At 51.7% G+C, this 15,766-nt stretch overlaps 3 protein-coding genes across 3 annotated transcripts; 2 read left to right on the forward strand and 1 right to left on the reverse strand.

Moving 5' to 3' along the window:
- Nucleotides 1–105: 105 nt before the first annotated feature.
- Nucleotides 106–5,403, forward strand: RPS18 (ribosomal protein S18). Its single transcript, XM_016218728.2, has 6 exons — nucleotides 106–133; nucleotides 614–712; nucleotides 4,722–4,808; nucleotides 4,888–4,989; nucleotides 5,091–5,182; nucleotides 5,287–5,403. Exons 1-6 carry the CDS (start codon nucleotides 131–133, stop codon nucleotides 5,360–5,362), a joined length of 459 nt encoding a protein of 152 aa, XP_016074214.1. The 5' UTR covers nucleotides 106–130; the 3' UTR covers nucleotides 5,363–5,403.
- Nucleotides 5,404–6,069: 666 nt separating this feature from the next.
- On the forward strand, nucleotides 6,070–7,686 carry B3GALT4 (beta-1,3-galactosyltransferase 4). Its single transcript, XM_016218732.2, has one exon. The coding sequence runs from the start codon at nucleotides 6,274–6,276 to the stop codon at nucleotides 7,426–7,428; it is 1,155 nt and encodes a 384-aa protein (XP_016074218.2). The 5' UTR covers nucleotides 6,070–6,273; the 3' UTR covers nucleotides 7,429–7,686.
- On the reverse strand, nucleotides 7,558–15,629 carry WDR46 (WD repeat domain 46). Its single transcript, XM_016218731.2, has 15 exons — nucleotides 15,445–15,629; nucleotides 15,135–15,347; nucleotides 14,942–15,022; nucleotides 14,690–14,802; nucleotides 14,478–14,565; nucleotides 14,303–14,364; nucleotides 13,934–14,038; nucleotides 13,680–13,830; nucleotides 13,432–13,567; nucleotides 13,139–13,238; nucleotides 9,060–9,373; nucleotides 8,856–8,950; nucleotides 8,620–8,715; nucleotides 8,371–8,484; nucleotides 7,558–8,255 (listed from the first exon to the last, which is right to left on the reverse strand). The coding sequence occupies exons 1-15, from the start codon at nucleotides 15,511–15,513 to the stop codon at nucleotides 8,154–8,156; spliced, it is 1,839 nt and encodes a 612-aa protein (XP_016074217.2). The 5' UTR covers nucleotides 15,514–15,629; the 3' UTR covers nucleotides 7,558–8,153.
- Nucleotides 15,630–15,766: the final 137 nt, after the last annotated feature.

The following is a 15,766-nucleotide window of genomic DNA, read 5'->3' on the forward strand; positions in this document are numbered from 1 at the left end:
GGACTCCCGCACAAGCCGTTTCCGGAAGCTCTTCACCAGGTCGCCCCGCCCCTTCCGCCTGCTAGCTATATAAGACTATTGCGTAACTTCCGCTTTCTCTTCCACAGGAGGCCTACACGCTGGTGGCGCCATGGTAAGACTCAAATCCGTCCGGGGATCCGGCGACATCGAACCGGGGCAGGGAAGGTCTGCTATGAGGGAGCCGAAAACACCCCGTTTTAGGGGCCTGCAACTTCCTGTGTGGAACCTTGGATCGCGCCCCTGGGAAGGAACGACTAAAGACATCCGTTTCTGGGGAGTGGGGCCAGAGGAAGAGTCGCTCCCTGGGCGCTCGAAAGCGGCGAAAGGCTTGGGCGTGTATGGGGACCTCCCGCCTCCGCCGCTCAGAGTGTACTTTGGAAACAGGCAGGAGATTTGTGCTCTCCTAGAGTTCGCATTTCCCCCGAGCCCGAACGTTTCACGTTCCTGCTGTCTGCAGGACTACGGAAGTCGCTGTGTTGTGAAAACCTGGAGGGGGATCGTTGCTCCCTGTGTGGCGAGTTTAACGTTCCTGTTTGAGGTTGTAATGTGATACTAGTTCACCGTGTCTGCTTTCTCCCCCAATCTCTGTCAGTCTCTAGTGATTCCTGAGAAGTTCCAGCACATTTTGCGAGTACTCAACACCAATATCGATGGGCGGCGGAAAATAGCCTTTGCCATCACTGCAATTAAGGTAAAGTAGGGTGAGGAGTGGACAGTGTCAGTGAACCTTAGGTTTTAAGACCTAAGCTGTAAGTGAGGAAACATAAGCCCCAACCAGACCACCTCAGCTGCTGGGGAGTTCCCTTACAACATTTGCCCCGAAAGGTAAGGAAGGAAAGCCAGAGAACAGTCTCAAGCCTAAATACTTCACCTAAGGGGTGGAGAGTAGGTTTGGTTGTCTACCTGAATTTGCTAGAATTTTTCTGGACCATCAGCCATCATTTTGAGATCATTTTGTGTTTGGTTCCCTCAGTGCATCATAACAGGAACCCTTCCTATGATAGTTATCTGCCCTGTAAATTGGATAATTGTGCATCTTGAGGGGTGGGTAGAAATGCCAACAGTTTCCTAGCGTGAAGAAACATAGTGTGGGAGAGGTGTTACTACGTCATAAGCAGGACATTTCCTCACATTCCCAGAGGTGAAAGTCATTGCCCCTTTCCAGTTGAAGAGGAAACCAGTACTTGGCTCATTGCATGAAATAAGTTGGTGAGAGCAAGCTTGGGTATCCCCCTTCACCAAACTAATGAGCTCTTGGCCTTCCAGAGGAGGACATTCTATTTTTGTTCTCTGGAATATGTGTAATTATTTGTGGAGATGGCTGAATGACTTCCTTTCCCACCAGGATGTACACTCTCTGGGTCAGAGAGAGCTCTGTCTTGCTCACAGTTCCTAGCTTGTGGTGCGTGATAGGTGCTCAGGCAGTGTTAGGGAATGGATAATATCAGGGATACTGTTGCCTGGTTTTCAAAGAATTTTGAAGGAAACTGATTTACAGAGGAGTGTTCAAAACTAAATCCCAGCTTCATCAGATTCCCTCAGTTTTTAATTATGTACTGCATGGAGCACACTTACTCGTAATTTGTAAGAAGGTTGTAATGCTTTCCTTCTGTCTGGGAACTAGTAAGGCAGTGTAAAATACAGTCGTACCTTTTTCAAGGGTTGTTATGAGACTTAAGTGAGGTGGTAAAGGTAAAAGGTGACCATGGTTAATGGGATGCGTCTGTTAAACTGCCTCTTCAAAATTAGTTGGTTTTGTATTTGTTACCTTAGTTAAATATGTGTCATAACTTTTGTAGTCAATTTAAAACAATCCAAAGCAGTTTCAGGTACTGAGTGAACATCTTGATCAGAAAAACCTCTTTAGGGATCCTGGCGCCCTGCTTATCATTGGGAAAGGTTATTCCTATAGATGAGTACTGAGGTTTTTGCTAATTTTGTGAAGAGCCAGCAAAGGCAGCTAGCTTTGTCTCTGGTCTTGGAGGTGGTCTTTAGTTTAAGGACCCAGAGTAGGGGAAAGGCAGGCTGATGGGAGGAGTGCCTCAAAAGATGTGGTTAAAGAACTGGTAAGTAAACTTAATCTCAAGGATGGGTGAGGAATGAAATGGAAGATGACATGAGAAGAGGGTATTGAGAGGTAATAAAGATCATGCACTAGTTCTCTATTTTGTGATCCCTCTCTGGTTTTTATTTCCATTTGTAGACTTTTGCTATGGCCATTCTTTAAGGCTGGATGGTTTTCTGCCTTCCTCTAAATCAGATAACTGCTATCTGTGGATTATTTGGAGACATGGAAGGAGGGGGGTGGATTTGGTTACAATGACTACTTTTCTCTAAATACTTTCAGAAAGTAATATTAACTTGGTATCAACTCTTCTGTTATATGGTTCAGGTCCTTTGACTACAAAGATAAGTGTTGGTCCCCTATAGTGGAATCTGGATGGAGAAAACAGGGACGATCTTGGGGCAGAAAAGGGGGTATCTGTGGAGCTAACTTAGGAAATTGGCAGGCCATTACCTAGAGTCAGTAAATAGGGCTTTCAAAAATCTTAGCTTGATGGCAGCCTTTTTAAAACTTGATTATGGAAAGTGTTAAACATTTAAAAGTAAAGGGAAGAAAGTTATTAGCCCCTGTGGATACAGTAAAACCTCAATGTAACAAACTAATTTGGGCAAAGGAGTGTCCATTAAAGTCGAAAGGCTGTTATATAATAATGTAGGTTTTCCAGATTGTGTGTGTTAGAAAATTGACAGGTTATTTTGCCTGTTTTTACTTATATAGACACATTTAGGTATGTATGAAAAGTTTAATTTCACCGAAAGGTTTTCTATATGTATTACAGTATTTTTATACTGAATAGATCTATTGAATGCCTGCATTCACCACTCACTGCAGGTAAACAAATGCACGTGCCTGGGGGGACATCAGGCCAGCACAGGTCAAAACTGCTGCAGAGCCCGAGCTGGTATGGCTCAGTTGGTTGGGCTTGGTTGAGCCTCATCCCATGCACCAGAGGTGGCCAACTCGATTACCCTTCAGGTTGTGGCGCTGATCCTCTCATGGATGTTTCTTTCTCTTCATCTCCCTCTATCTCTAAAATGAATAAAAACATTAAAAACTGCTGCATAAAGTCACGCCACGTGACAACAGAACCAATTCTCTCTCAAGGTGTGGTGTGAACACATGCTAATCATTTGCTGAACATTGTTTATGGGCAGTGACTCTTGCATTTAAATAAGGAGACTATAGTTGTAGATATGAAATATTTATGTCTGTAATTACTGCAGTGTTTTTTCCAACTAGGGCCTGTTCGCTAAAATTTGTTAAATAACTGAATTTATAACAACAAAAACTACCTTAATTATAAGCAAATCTTGGTTTAAATCATTTTAAAATTGACTGTTAATTTTCACATGAGGCCTGGACTGGAAATTTTGTCCATTAAATCAGGGTTTACTGTATCATTTAGCTAAAAATTAGGAATTTTGTTAAGAGGGAGAGAGAAACATAAGTTGGTTGCCTCCCGTACACAGTTCGTCCAGGGATCGAACCCACAGCCTGGGTACGTGCCCTAACTAGGAATTTAACCCGAGACCCTGTCTGTCTGCCTCTTCTAGCTTCTGGTAGTCGCCAGCAATCCTTGATGTTCCTTGTCTTATATAGCTGCATCACTGCAACCCCTTGACTTTATGTTATGTCTTTCCTTCTGTGTCTGTGTGTCCTCTCATTGGATTTAGGGCTGTCCCTAATCTGGTATAACTTCATTCTTATCATATTTCAGGTTCTATTTCAGACTAAGTCACATTTTGAGATTCTGGATGGAAATATATTGTGTGGGGGCACTATTTAACCCAGCCCACCATCCTTAATTATCCAGATCTGTGTGGTTCAGGTGGCAATGAATACCCGTGTTGGTGTTTATATGATGCCACCAGTGTAAGCATTAGTTTCATTTAAGTTTGATTTGGGCAATTAGTTCCCTAGGGCCTGGTCATCTGTGGGCACTGACAAAATCAAGAGTATGATCTTCAGAAACTGGTCATGGGGTCCCTGACCGGGTAGCTCAGTTTGCTAAAGCACCATCCCAGTACATCAAGGTTGTGGTTCAATCCCCATCGGGGCACATATAAAAATCAGCCAGTAAATGCATAAATAAGTGACAACAAATTAATGTTTCTCCCTCTCCTCGCCGCGCCCTCCCCCCCCCTAAAATCAATATATAAAAACATCATGGCTATGCAGTGGCTTGTCCAAAGATTTATGACCTTTAGAGATTCCAGGCAATTGACAGTCCTACCCCTTGATCAAACCTGCTGACCAAAAGACCTTAGTCTTGCTGCTTTGAGGCTGTATCTGCTTTGAGCGCCAGGCCCTTTGTCCTCAATGCTCCTGAGTGCCACTGCTGTGTCTAATAGCCAGTGGTTATCGACAAGTACATACGCTGGGCAATACAAAAGAGAAGCTCCGGCTTTCGGGGTTATCTACCCCAAGTTCTCTGTTCTTGGTCCAGCCCTGCACCTATACAAAATTATTTTCCTCTTTTCTACTTAATCATTAGGCATCTAATCTAGAAAAGGGTGAGGTGCAGGTTGTGTGGGCAAGTATTGCGGGCCCTACCTTTGTGTACTTTATAAATAATAAGGGGCTATAAAGGAAACAACAAAAAATCAAACTCTGATCCAATCCAAAATCTCCTCAGGGTGTGGGGCGAAGATACGCTCATGTGGTGTTGAGGAAAGCAGATATCGACCTCACCAAGAGGGCAGGAGAGCTCACGGAGGATGAGGTGAGGACCAGGAAGGGGGCGGGGGGTTGGCCTACCTTGGAGGGGGCCATCTGGATCTGACCTTTGTCCTGCCTGCCAGGTGGAACGTGTGATCACCATTATGCAGAACCCACGCCAGTACAAGATTCCAGACTGGTTCTTGAATAGACAGAAGGATGTGAAGGATGGAAAATACAGCCAGGTGTGTATTGAGATGAGATTAAAGTCAGGGTGTCCAGTCAGAATTGGTCATAGGAGGTTGGGGGTAAAACAAACACCCCTCACCCTCTCTTCCGAATCCAGGTCCTGGCCAATGGTCTGGACAACAAGCTTCGTGAAGACCTGGAGCGGCTGAAGAAAATCCGGGCCCACAGAGGGCTGCGCCACTTCTGGGGGTGAGTTGGGGTGGAGGTTTCCTTTCCCTTCCCTCCCCATCTTCCCACCCAAATCTTTTCTGTGTAATGTGTGTGACCTGTGACCCTTCTTTTCTCACTTGCAGTCTTCGTGTCCGAGGCCAGCACACCAAGACCACAGGCCGCCGGGGTCGCACTGTGGGTGTGTCCAAGAAGAAATAAATTTGTAGGCCTCGTCTGTTAATAAATAGTTTATACACCTACGGCTTCCTTTGTGATTTTTCTTGCTGCTTCTGGGGACGTTGGTGGGGAATGCTAGCTATCATGAAGGATCCTGTTGGTGACTGTCCCAAGTCTCGTAGCTGATGTACCCACCCCGGTTGCCCAAACAATGTCCTTGTTTTGTTTAAAACCGTGGAGTCTCTGGAGTCTCTTCCCGCTCCTCTAAGGTGTCAGGAAGTGGGAACATCAACACTCGGCCTTCAGGGGGAGCCCAAGCAGTTTTCCCCGGGGCTGGAGTGCAGAGTGGTAGGTAGGTTGAGCCTAGTCAGTTCCATCTCCGGTGAGTATTTGCAGGTTTTGGCCACCCTAGGTTACTAAAATACCGGGGCTCGGTGTCGGGAAGTTGGGGGGGAGGGATGCAGATTTCCTTGACACCGAATTGGTGGGCTTCCCGTTCGGAGATGGAGATAACGGCACGGGGGTGGGGAGGAGGACCTGCACCAAGGCGGAGCATTGCCCTGACGGATGACTTTATGCGAAAGGCCTCCCGCAGGATGGGGGGGTGCTGCCTGGCGCTGCAGGCTGGGGTTCTGGGAGCGCGCTCCACACCCCGCGAGGGGCGGGGCTGTCGCGGGGCGCTGCGCTCAGAGGCCGCTGGTGCCGCAGCTACTCGCCAGCCATGGAGCCGAGTTTCGGGATGGGGCTGCAGCGACAAGGTAACCTTCCCGCAGCTCCAGTCGGCTCCCGTCGCCTCCCGCGCCCAGTCCCGGCACCTTCCGGTGCTGGTGTCCCAGGCGCTCCACTCGTCCCCTCCCGGGCGCGGTCGGCGAGGGACGCGGGCTGCCGAGAGCCGGTCCGCGCCCAGCCGCCCTCCATCTTTCCCCGCAGGTTCCCGCCGCGTGCGCCACACCATGCCCCGCGGACTCTTCCGGCGCCTTCTCCTCGCCGCCCTGCTGCTGGTGATCGTCTGGACCCTCTTCGGGCCCTCGGGTCTCGGGGAGGAGCTGCTGAGCCTCTCGCTGGCCTCCCTGCTCCCAGCACCGGCCTCGCCAGGGCCGCCCCTGGTCCTGCCCCGTCTCTTGATCCCCAACGAGGACGCCTGTCGTGGCCCTGGCGCCCCTCCCTTCCTGCTCATCCTGGTGTGCACGGCCCCGGAGAACCTGAACCAAAGAAACGCCATTCGGGCCTCGTGGGGCGGGCAGCGCAAGGCCCGAGGGCTTAGGGTGCGCACTCTCTTTCTTCTGGGAGAGCCCGGCAGGCAGCAACCCAACGGGGGCTCCCCTGCGAACGACCTGGCACGGGAGTCAGCGGCCCAGGGGGACCTACTGCAGGCGGCCTTCCGAGACTCCTACCGCAACCTTACCCTCAAGACGCTCACGGGGCTGAACTGGGCGGACAAACACTGCCCCTTGGCCCGCTACGTCCTCAAGACCGACGATGATGTGTTTGTCAACGTCCCGGAACTGGTATCAGAGCTGGTCCAGCGAGGGGGCCGTTGGGAGCCACGGGAGAAGGGCGTGGAGCCCCAGGGAGAGGCCGAGTCTGGAGATGAAGAGTGGGGTGGAGGCAGCCCCACCCTGGGGAGTCAGCCCATGCCTCTTTTGTACCTGGGACGTGTGCACTGGCGGGTGCACCCCTCTCGGACACCAGGGGGCAAGCACCAAATATCAGAGGAGCAGTGGCCTCCCACCTGGGGCCCTTTTCCACCCTATGCCTCAGGAACAGGGTATGTGCTGTCAGCTTCCGCTGTGCATCTCATTCTCAAAATGGCCAGCAGGGCACCCTTTCTGCCACTGGAAGATGTCTTTGTGGGGGTAAGTGCCCGACGAGGAGGCCTCTCCCCAACCCACAGTGTCAAGCTAGCTGGCGCCACCCACTATCCCCTGGACCGGTGCTGCTATGGGAAATTCCTGCTGACATCCCATAGGTTGGACCCCTGGAAAATGGAGGAAGCCTGGAAGCTGGTGGGCAGCTCTAATGGGAAAAGGACTGCACCCTTCTGCTCCTGGCTCCAGGGATTCCTGGGCATCCTGCGGTGTCGGGTAATAGCCTGGCTTCACAGCTGAGAGGAACTGGGCCGTAGGAGAAGAGTGAGGACCTCAGGGTCCAGTCAGCATCCTCACAACCTTTTTCCCAGGCCCAAGGCAACTGGCTGCAACTGAACAGTTCCCCTCCACCAGATGCTCAGTCTGTCACTGAAGACAGGATACAGGGGAAACCCAGGGCCTAGCCTACCAGCCCCAAAGATGAACATCAGGAGAGTAAAACAATGTTGGAGTCATCCCCCCATCCATGGCAGGAGAGAGGCATTTATTGAGGAGCCCCTCAATAAACCTGTCTTTCTACTTCTTTGAGTGCAGTGTGATCCTCACCAGGAGTCCCGGCACACAAACCTGGGGAGCCTGGACAATGCCAGACCCTGCTGACTGGGAAGCACATCTCCAGGGACTTGGGAGAGAGGACAGCCTCTCTGAGGAGAAAGGCCCCTGAAGAGCAAAGATAAGGCCATATCAACCGCAAGACATGGGTGGGGGCAGAGGCAAGAAACCACGACCCCTTGGAGGATAGAGTAGCCCTATGTGGGCAAAGGAAAGGGGACAGGTCCACAGGATGATCCAGACACGTTATCTAAAACTGCACCTTCCTCTTTAATACCAACCCACCCCAGGAGCCAGTTGTCCACTCCCAGTTGGGGAAGAGGCACCTGCCCCCTTCCGCATTTCAGGGAACAGGGTCATTCCCCACAGATGATCTTGGGGAGAGATTGTTCCAGGCCACCCTGGAGCCTGGCTCAGCGCACAAATCTGTCCAGCACAGATGGCCGGGCCTCCGTGGGCTTGGCCGCCTTCTCTTGCTTCTGTGGCTGCTGCTCAAGGCTCTGTCGGACCTTGTCCTGGGGTGTAGAGACAGGCAGAGTGAGAAGTGGCAGGCTGGCAAGGCCAGAGCAACAAGCAGAAAGAGGGTACATCCCGTGGGAGGCCTGGCCCACCCCCTAAATGCTCCTTTACCCTGTGTTCCTCATCCATGACCTTCCTCTTCCTCTTCACCAGGCTTGCTGTTGAGCTTCGGCCCTTCTGCTTTGGCTTTGGCTGGAAGGGAGCCTTGGCCTCTGGGTCATAGCCCTGGGGGAGGGGACAGGAGTGAAGTCTCTAACAGCCTCAGAGACAGGGACTGTGGCAGCACCCACCTGCTGTACCACACTTCTGGGGATGTGGTGGGGGAGGGTGTGCCTGGGCAATCAGGGCTCTGCTCCCTACCAGCCTCTCTATCCGTTCCTTCTTTTCCTGCTCCAAAGAGATGACATCAACCTCTGCCAGGGTTCGTGGGTCCAGACAAATGAGCTCTGCAGGTACCTGGAGGTGTCACAGAGGGGCAGGAATGGGTAAGGAGGGTGACCCCAAAGAGGGAATGAAGCCAGGGAGGCTTCTTTCCAGACCTCAGCATGGGAGCTTTTCCCACCCCTACCCCCCAACCCCAAGCCGCACATGCTCACCTTCTCCAGCAGGGCCTTCACCTCCCACTCCTGCCTCTGCTTCCGGCTCCTATACGGGTTATTCTCCAGGCCGTCAAAGTTGGGCTCAGCAGCCCCTGGAGAGAGGGAAGAGTGTGGAGCCATAAACGGGAATCCAGTTCAGCACTCCAGCCTGACCATGCCCCTTGCTCCCAGCTGTCTCAGGCCCATCCTTGGCCCACTCACCAGGGACCAGCATGCTGGTGATGCCTCCACTGTGCCCCACCCCCAGCACGTCTTCATAGGGGCAGAATTGAAGGCCATGCACGTGGCCTGAGAGCCGGTGGGTAAGATAGGGCTTCTCCAGGGAGGGTGGGCTGGCCTTGCCCTGCCCTGCCCATATGTTGACCACATCGCCCATTCCTGCAGCCAGCAGTCCTCGCTGGGAGAAGGCCAGGTGCCCTGCTCCCTGGGGCAGGGTCCGAGCACTCAGAGGCTGGAATGTCCCTCGCAAGTCAAAGATCTTCAACTGGTGGTCCAGGCCAGAGGTGGCCATGTACCTGGGGGAAAAGGGGGACCAATTAATCTGTAGTAAGGGGTATTGAGCAGGCCTCTGGCGAAGTGCAGGTATCAAGTCTGGTTGGGGAGAAAAAGACCGATAGTAACCACAACCATCACAGCAAACACTGTAGACAGCTTCTTGGTTACACGTCACACGACTCTGTTCTATGTTTATTTCCCTTTTACAGATGAGGAAACAAGCGCAGAGGAAGGAAAGCAGGGTGAGAGGTAGAGCTAGAATTCAAGGCAGGCCTGTTTCTTTAGCATCTGCCCTCTAACCTACTCAAGACATGAACAAAGGGAGAATGCCCATTTAGGTGCACCTAAATGTGATGTCCCACTGCAGACAGAAGGCACGGCGGCTCAGCAAAGGGAAGGGTCAGGAAGATCGACTGCAGTGGTCAGGGAGGACTTCCTGGGAAAACTGGGATGTAAGTCATTCTCAGTAATTCTCAAGAAAGCAGAAGCAGAGATACAGCAGGTACAATGAATGATCAGAGAGGAGGTAGGGAAGCAGAGGCAGAGGTGTTTTCAGGACTGGCAGGAAATATGGCCATGTGGGTCAGCAGAGGACAAGTTGCAGGGCTCTTTCAAGTCATACTGGGACCCAATGCCCTAGCAGTGCCCTCTGGCAGTAACAAGCCACCACTGAAGACTCTAAGGACCTGAGAAAACCTTAGGAGGTAACGAAGCCATGTGCTAGAGGGCCTTACAGCCCTTTCCCTGGAGGGGCAGGCTGCTGAGCAGATCCTCAAGGAATTGAGCACTGCACAACTTGTTCATTTTCCGAGGCTGGAATTTCTGTGTTCAAGCTGTTCCTCAGAGGAAGGCTGAAGAGGAGCCAGCCAGACCAGGTGATGTACATTTGCCAAAGGGCCAAGGCCGCTCTTTTTAGCTGTGGCGGTCAACCCAGGAGGAGGAAACTGAAGAGTTCCTAGGAGCAAAGATTTGCCCTGTGATGGGGCCAAACAGAGGCCCAGATGGATATTTCTCCTGACAAGACAATCAGTCCCAGCTCCACCAAGGGGAAAGGCAATTGGTGCAAACCAAGAATTACTAAGGGCTCTTGGGACACAGGGTCACACCCTTCAATGAACCGACAACTCCAGGGCACATGCTCCTTACCCACCTCTGGGACCCCCTGCGCAAATGCCAGCCCAGTGGCCAGATGGGCATCCAGGCCACACTACCATGTTACTAAACTTGTAAGAACAGTTCAACTTTGAGAATCCAATCCCAATGCAAGTTTCCAGAAAGCCTCTTAAGAAAGACAGTGAGCCTCATCTCTGGAGCCCCTGTGGCTTGTCTGAGGAGGGCTAGAGATAAGCAGGGCTGGACCTAAGGTCAAAGACCAGAGCTGTTCAGCGTCTAAGTGTTGAGCAGACCTCAGTGAACTAGCTGATTAAGCCTGGGAACAAGAGCAGCTGACCCAGGCAGCCCCAGAAGGCAAACTACAGCTCAGGTCCAGCAGCCCACAGAAGACAGAAAGCCCCGGACAGGCCTCCACACTCTCCTATGGCCAGGCTGGCACAGCTATGGAGTCAAGCAGGCGGAACCAAATCACTTGTCCCCAAAGATACAACTCTGGGAGTCTAAGGGGTCTGAGCCTCTGGAAGGCTTTCAAAGGCGGCCACTGTGCTTTCTCTTCCTGATTTCCTTTCAAACAGCTTAAAATAACGTTATATAATTATATTCAATGTAGAAGACTCCTGAGCAGCAGTGTAAAAGGAGGAAAGCAGCTTGTGGGAAAGGTTATTCTGACAAGGCCCGTGGAACAAGGCAGGAGGGAACACTGGAGGCTGGAAACCAGCTGTGAGCACCATGCGTGCCCACCAAGACAGCAGGGATGGAGACAGACGGACTCAGGACCTCTGAGGGGCAAGGCATCAGGACTTCCCAGACAGTCATGAATCGCAGAGCCTGGGCACCCAGAGAGCACTCAAGAAACAGTGCTTTTGATTGCTGCTCTTCTGGAAGGCTAAGGAACATGAGGCTGTGTAGCTAGCCAGGGGTGTCGAAGTCAAATTGTGCGTGACAGGAAACTGTGGCAGAAAAGGAACAAGCAAGGAGGAACCCTGAGTGGGGTGTCCGATCCAGTGATGGACATATCAAGTCTGGGGTGACAGAAGACAACTGAGTAGCAACTAAAGGCCCCACCTGGCCAATCATTCCTGTAAACCACTGCCACGTGTTTTTGTAAAGAAAGTGTAACTGGAACACTGTACCGGGGCAGGCTCAATGGCTGATTCACCCTTATTCCCCAGAACCTTAGCACAGAGCCCAGCGAAGGTGGATGAATGAAAGGAATCAGAGGAAAACACATAGGAGTTTGTGTGAAAAACTGCCTGCCAGATTCAGACATACATACAAGTCAGAATAGCTATGAGATGAAGACACTCAGGAAGAACAAAAATTCAAAGCAGACCCACCACCCAGCCCTCACATCACCAGCCAGACCTAAAGAGAACGACGGTCTCTAACGATGACGATGCAGCGCAGTGCTCCCTACCCGTTGGGCACCACACTCCACTCTATGTGCTTAACTCGCTTTACGGTCTACAACAGCTTCATGAGCTAAGCCCGGGCCTTGGCAAACTACAGCCAAACAAATCTGGCCCACCACCTATTTCTGTACTGCCCACAGCTAAGAATGATTTTCCATTAAGTGGTTGGAAAAAAATCAAAAGAATAATTTCAAAACGAGAAAATTATATGAAATTGTGGCCACAAATAAAGTTTTATTGGAACACAACCGCATTCATTTACTGCTTTTGTGCTACATTAGCACAGTAGAGTGGTCAAGACTTTCCGTCTGTGGCTTTGCACTGCTACTGGAGTCGCAGTCACACGGTTATAACTCGACAGCACTACAAGCATCTCCCAGACCACCTATCTCATTACCTGCCTGTGTGGAAGACATTTTCAAAGACAAAATATGTGCCCTGGCCAGTTTTCTCAGTGGTTAGAACATTGGTCTGCGGCCTGAAGGGTCCCAGGTTTGATTCCAGGCTAAGGGCATATACCCCAGTTGCAGGCTTGATCCCTGGCCCGGGTTGGGGCTTGTACAGGAGACAACCAGTCAATGTGTCTCTCTCACATCAACCTCTCTCCCTCTCCCTCTCCCTCCTCCCCCTCCCTCCTCCCCCTCCCTCCTCCCTCTCCCTCTCCTTCCACTCTCTTTGAAAAACAATGGAATGGAGGAGGATTAAAAAAAAAAGATAAAATATGCAAAATCTTTCTACAGATCAGCATTAACAGATACACACTTGCAGTCAAGTTTGATGACGTGGAACACTAACTTTGAATATCAATTAAGCAAAATATCCTCAAAGAGAGGAATCCAATTCTTCCCATTAGTAGACCTGCATTTGAAAAATATTGTATTCAATTATTACATTTTGAATTTCATTGCTTAAAAATTTGTGATACTGTTTTCTCTCTTATTGTTTAAGTATCTACATACTACCCTCGATTTTGCCTCTTGGCTAGCAAAGCCTAAAATATTTACTATCTAGCTCTTTACAGAAAAAGTTTGCTGACCCTTGAGCTAGACATTCATGCCCCCACTCTCAGGGTGAGGAAAGTGTGGCACACAGAGGTTATATAATGTGCCCACACCCACATGGCTGATCACTGGTGGCACCAGGATTTAAAACTGGGCAGCCTGATACAGAGTCCGTGCTCCTAAAGGCACGCTGCCTTCCACAGCTTTCTGCCCAGCTGTGACCGACTGCCAGCACCTAATATCCAAACAAGTGACTTACGTGCCTGTAGAATCTACTGCCACAGCCCGGACCCCACCACGGTGACAGAGAATCTTTGCCAGTGGCTCCTTCATGGCTGGACTCCATAAGGAAACAGTACCTGGAGGTCAGAGGAGGAGAGCTAGTTATTAATGGGCAGTGAGAAGATTAAACTTTGGAAAGATGGGGACTCAAGACCAAGAGGGGCCAAGAGAGAAAGGTGAAAGGGCAACTTTAAGGGACTCATGAAATACAAACATAGAAGACAAGCAGGTTAGGATGGTCAGAGAGTCAAAGCTTAGCCAGGGACCAACCATTGCTGTGTCCAAGATGGATGACGGCATTGTAAGGGTTCTGGGTCATGACGTCAAGCCGACCAGCCCGAGCGTTCAGAGCTGCCACAATCTTCCCCACTGACACGTCCAGATAGGTCAGAAACCCTGTCTCTGACTGTGAGAGAGAATGAGTCCTGATTGCCCTGTCCTCCCTCTACTGGGGTCCCAGAGGAGGAACGGTTTTCTCAGGGGCTCCCACCCAGTCCCCGTGCTGCACAGCCACTCACAGATGTGGCCAGGAGAAAGTGGAAAGGCAGGAACTCAAGCCGTGTGATGCGGTCACAGCGGCGGATGCAGTGGAGTTCAATTCCCTGGTTGTCATAGATGTGAAGCCAGCGGTTCTGAGCAACAGCAAGCAGTGCCTCTGAATGCAAAAACCTGGAGGGGAGGAGGGGCTCAGTGGGTAAGGGGGCCACAGCTGTCATTCAAGCAGGAGTGGGCTATCTCACTGCTACTGACCTCTGACAGACAGGCCACTCACCGGATGTCCCGCACCGCCTCCATGACGTTGATCTCACACATGAGCTTCTTTGTCACCCAGTCAAGGGCAGCCACATGACCCCGACGCCCTCCAAAAGCCAGGTGTCTGTTGGAGGTGGGGAACACGCAGGGTGTCAGTGCAGGGGAGCACTCTCAGACCATTTGAGGTCTGCTGCACACTAGCCCCTTCTCTCCAGGTGAGAGGAGGGATGCCACTATACATGCTCACCCTCACAGGCAAACAAATCAGGGGACACTCCCCACATCAACAACCCAAGCACACACTGGTACGGCTGAGGTGGGCCTGGCTGAAGTGGTTAAGGAGACATGACCTCATCCCAGTTCAAGAGTCACTAGAATTCAACCTCACCTCCCAGTCCGAGAGTAATTCAACCTGTAGGGTCCAAACTGCCGCAAGTTCAAGTCAAAGTGCTGGGAGAGGGAAGAGTTAAGAAAGAATCAAGAGCTAATTAGCTCACTTCAGTAATTCCCTCTTCTAGTCCCTGCTTCGTTCTTGCCTGGCCCATTCCCAGCCTCAGGCCTACCTTGGCTGCACTTGCAATGTCAACAGCCTCCACGATGTCGGCCTGAAGGATCTTTGCTGTGTCTTCCCCATCATCCCCTTCCAGAAACCTGCAAGTGAGTGTTGGGGCTGCAGTCAAGCTTCCTAATATGAATCCAGTGTAGCAACATAAAAATGAGAAAGGGCAGTCCCATGAAGCAGGGGCTGGAGAGGCCCAGATTAGAGGCCACTCACCCAGGTTCCTCAGCAAGCAGCAGCTCACAACGAGCAGCTCTGACACTTATTTCCTCCTCCTCAGCTTCAGCCACCTCAAGCCGGCTTCGAGTTTTGGATTTAGAATGTGGCAGCTGTAACATCGTTGGTAGCGAAGGAATGGGGGGAAAAACAGACTCTATGTGGGGTCACATAAGAGCCACCTGGTCCCTCCTCCATCCCTCTCATCCAGACACTCCCTGTCTGCAACCCCATTCTCAGGCCGGTCCTCACCTTTTTGGATTTATCAATGCGACGGAACTTCTGAGCCACCTCCACAGGGACCGGGGCGGGGCCTGGGAATGGGTCCTGGGCCTGCGGCAGGGAGGAGACCCCAATTCGCTGGCAGGCTCGGATTGACCCCAACCTTCGCACCGTCAAAGCACAAGGCGACTTGCCCCACCACCCGAATAGGTCCCACGCTCACCCCGGACAAGCTCCGCTGAGGCTCCGGATTCCTCCGTTCTCGGGGTTTCTTCAGGATCTGGGGCTTCTTGGAGATACGAGACTTCTTTGGGATGTGAGTGTTCCTTGGCTTCTGGGGATGGAGCTCTCGATTCCCCTTCTTGTTACGAGGGGCCGCTGGAGAGGCTGCAGCAGCGGTCGGAGTGGTCTCTTCCTCCCAGTACCGCCGCGGTTTCTACGGGCAGATCAAGAGCCTGCAGGCTCCGCTGTCCGTGCCCCGCCCCTCCAACCCCGCGCTGAAAACTTCCCTTCCACCCCAGGAAGATCCCTACCTTCTTCTGGATCTGAGGTTTGTCTTTCTTGGGAGGGACATCCCTGCCCGGCTTGGGGGCAGCCTCCATCTAGCCCACCCTAAGGGCGGTACACGTGCAAACTCCTCTCAGCGGTCCCACAGTCGAACTGGGACCTCCCGGAAGTCCTCCAGCCCTCATCCAATCAGCGCTGTACCGGGTGTGAAGCCCTCAGTCGCCATCTTGAATGAGGGCAGCTAGCCCTTAACGGGCCTGGCGGACCTTGGCCCGGTTCTCCCGAGTAGCCCCTCATGCACGAGTAACAAAAGAAAGGCAAGTCCGGGACCGGATGCCACGAAACAGT

Source organism: Miniopterus natalensis, chromosome 5 (assembly GCF_054644295.1).
Source record: "Miniopterus natalensis isolate mMinNat1 chromosome 5, mMinNat1.hap1, whole genome shotgun sequence".
NCBI lineage: Eukaryota > Metazoa > Chordata > Mammalia > Chiroptera > Miniopteridae > Miniopterus > Miniopterus natalensis.

Excerpts from the sequence above, each read along its gene's own strand:
- RPS18 (XM_016218728.2), top strand. Across the intron at positions 713-4,721 it reads TTGCCATCACTGCAATTAAG|GGTGTGGGGCGAAGATACGC; the intron begins GTAAAGTAGGGT and ends AAATCTCCTCAG. Across the intron at positions 5,183-5,286 it reads GGGCTGCGCCACTTCTGGGG|TCTTCGTGTCCGAGGCCAGC; the intron begins GTGAGTTGGGGT and ends TCTCACTTGCAG.
- WDR46 (XM_016218731.2), bottom strand. The coding sequence starts at position 15,513 with ATGGAGGCTGCCCCCAAGCCGGGCAGGGATGTCCCTCCCAAGAAAGAC. Across the intron at positions 14,566-14,689 it reads CTGCTTGCTGAGGAACCTGG|GTTTCTGGAAGGGGATGATG; the intron begins GTGAGTGGCCTC and ends ACTCACTTGCAG. Across the intron at positions 8,256-8,370 it reads TCATGGATGAGGAACACAGG|GACAAGGTCCGACAGAGCCT; the intron begins GTAAAGGAGCAT and ends TCTACACCCCAG.
- B3GALT4 (XM_016218732.2), top strand. The coding sequence starts at position 6,274 with ATGCCCCGCGGACTCTTCCGGCGCCTTCTCCTCGCCGCCCTGCTGCTG.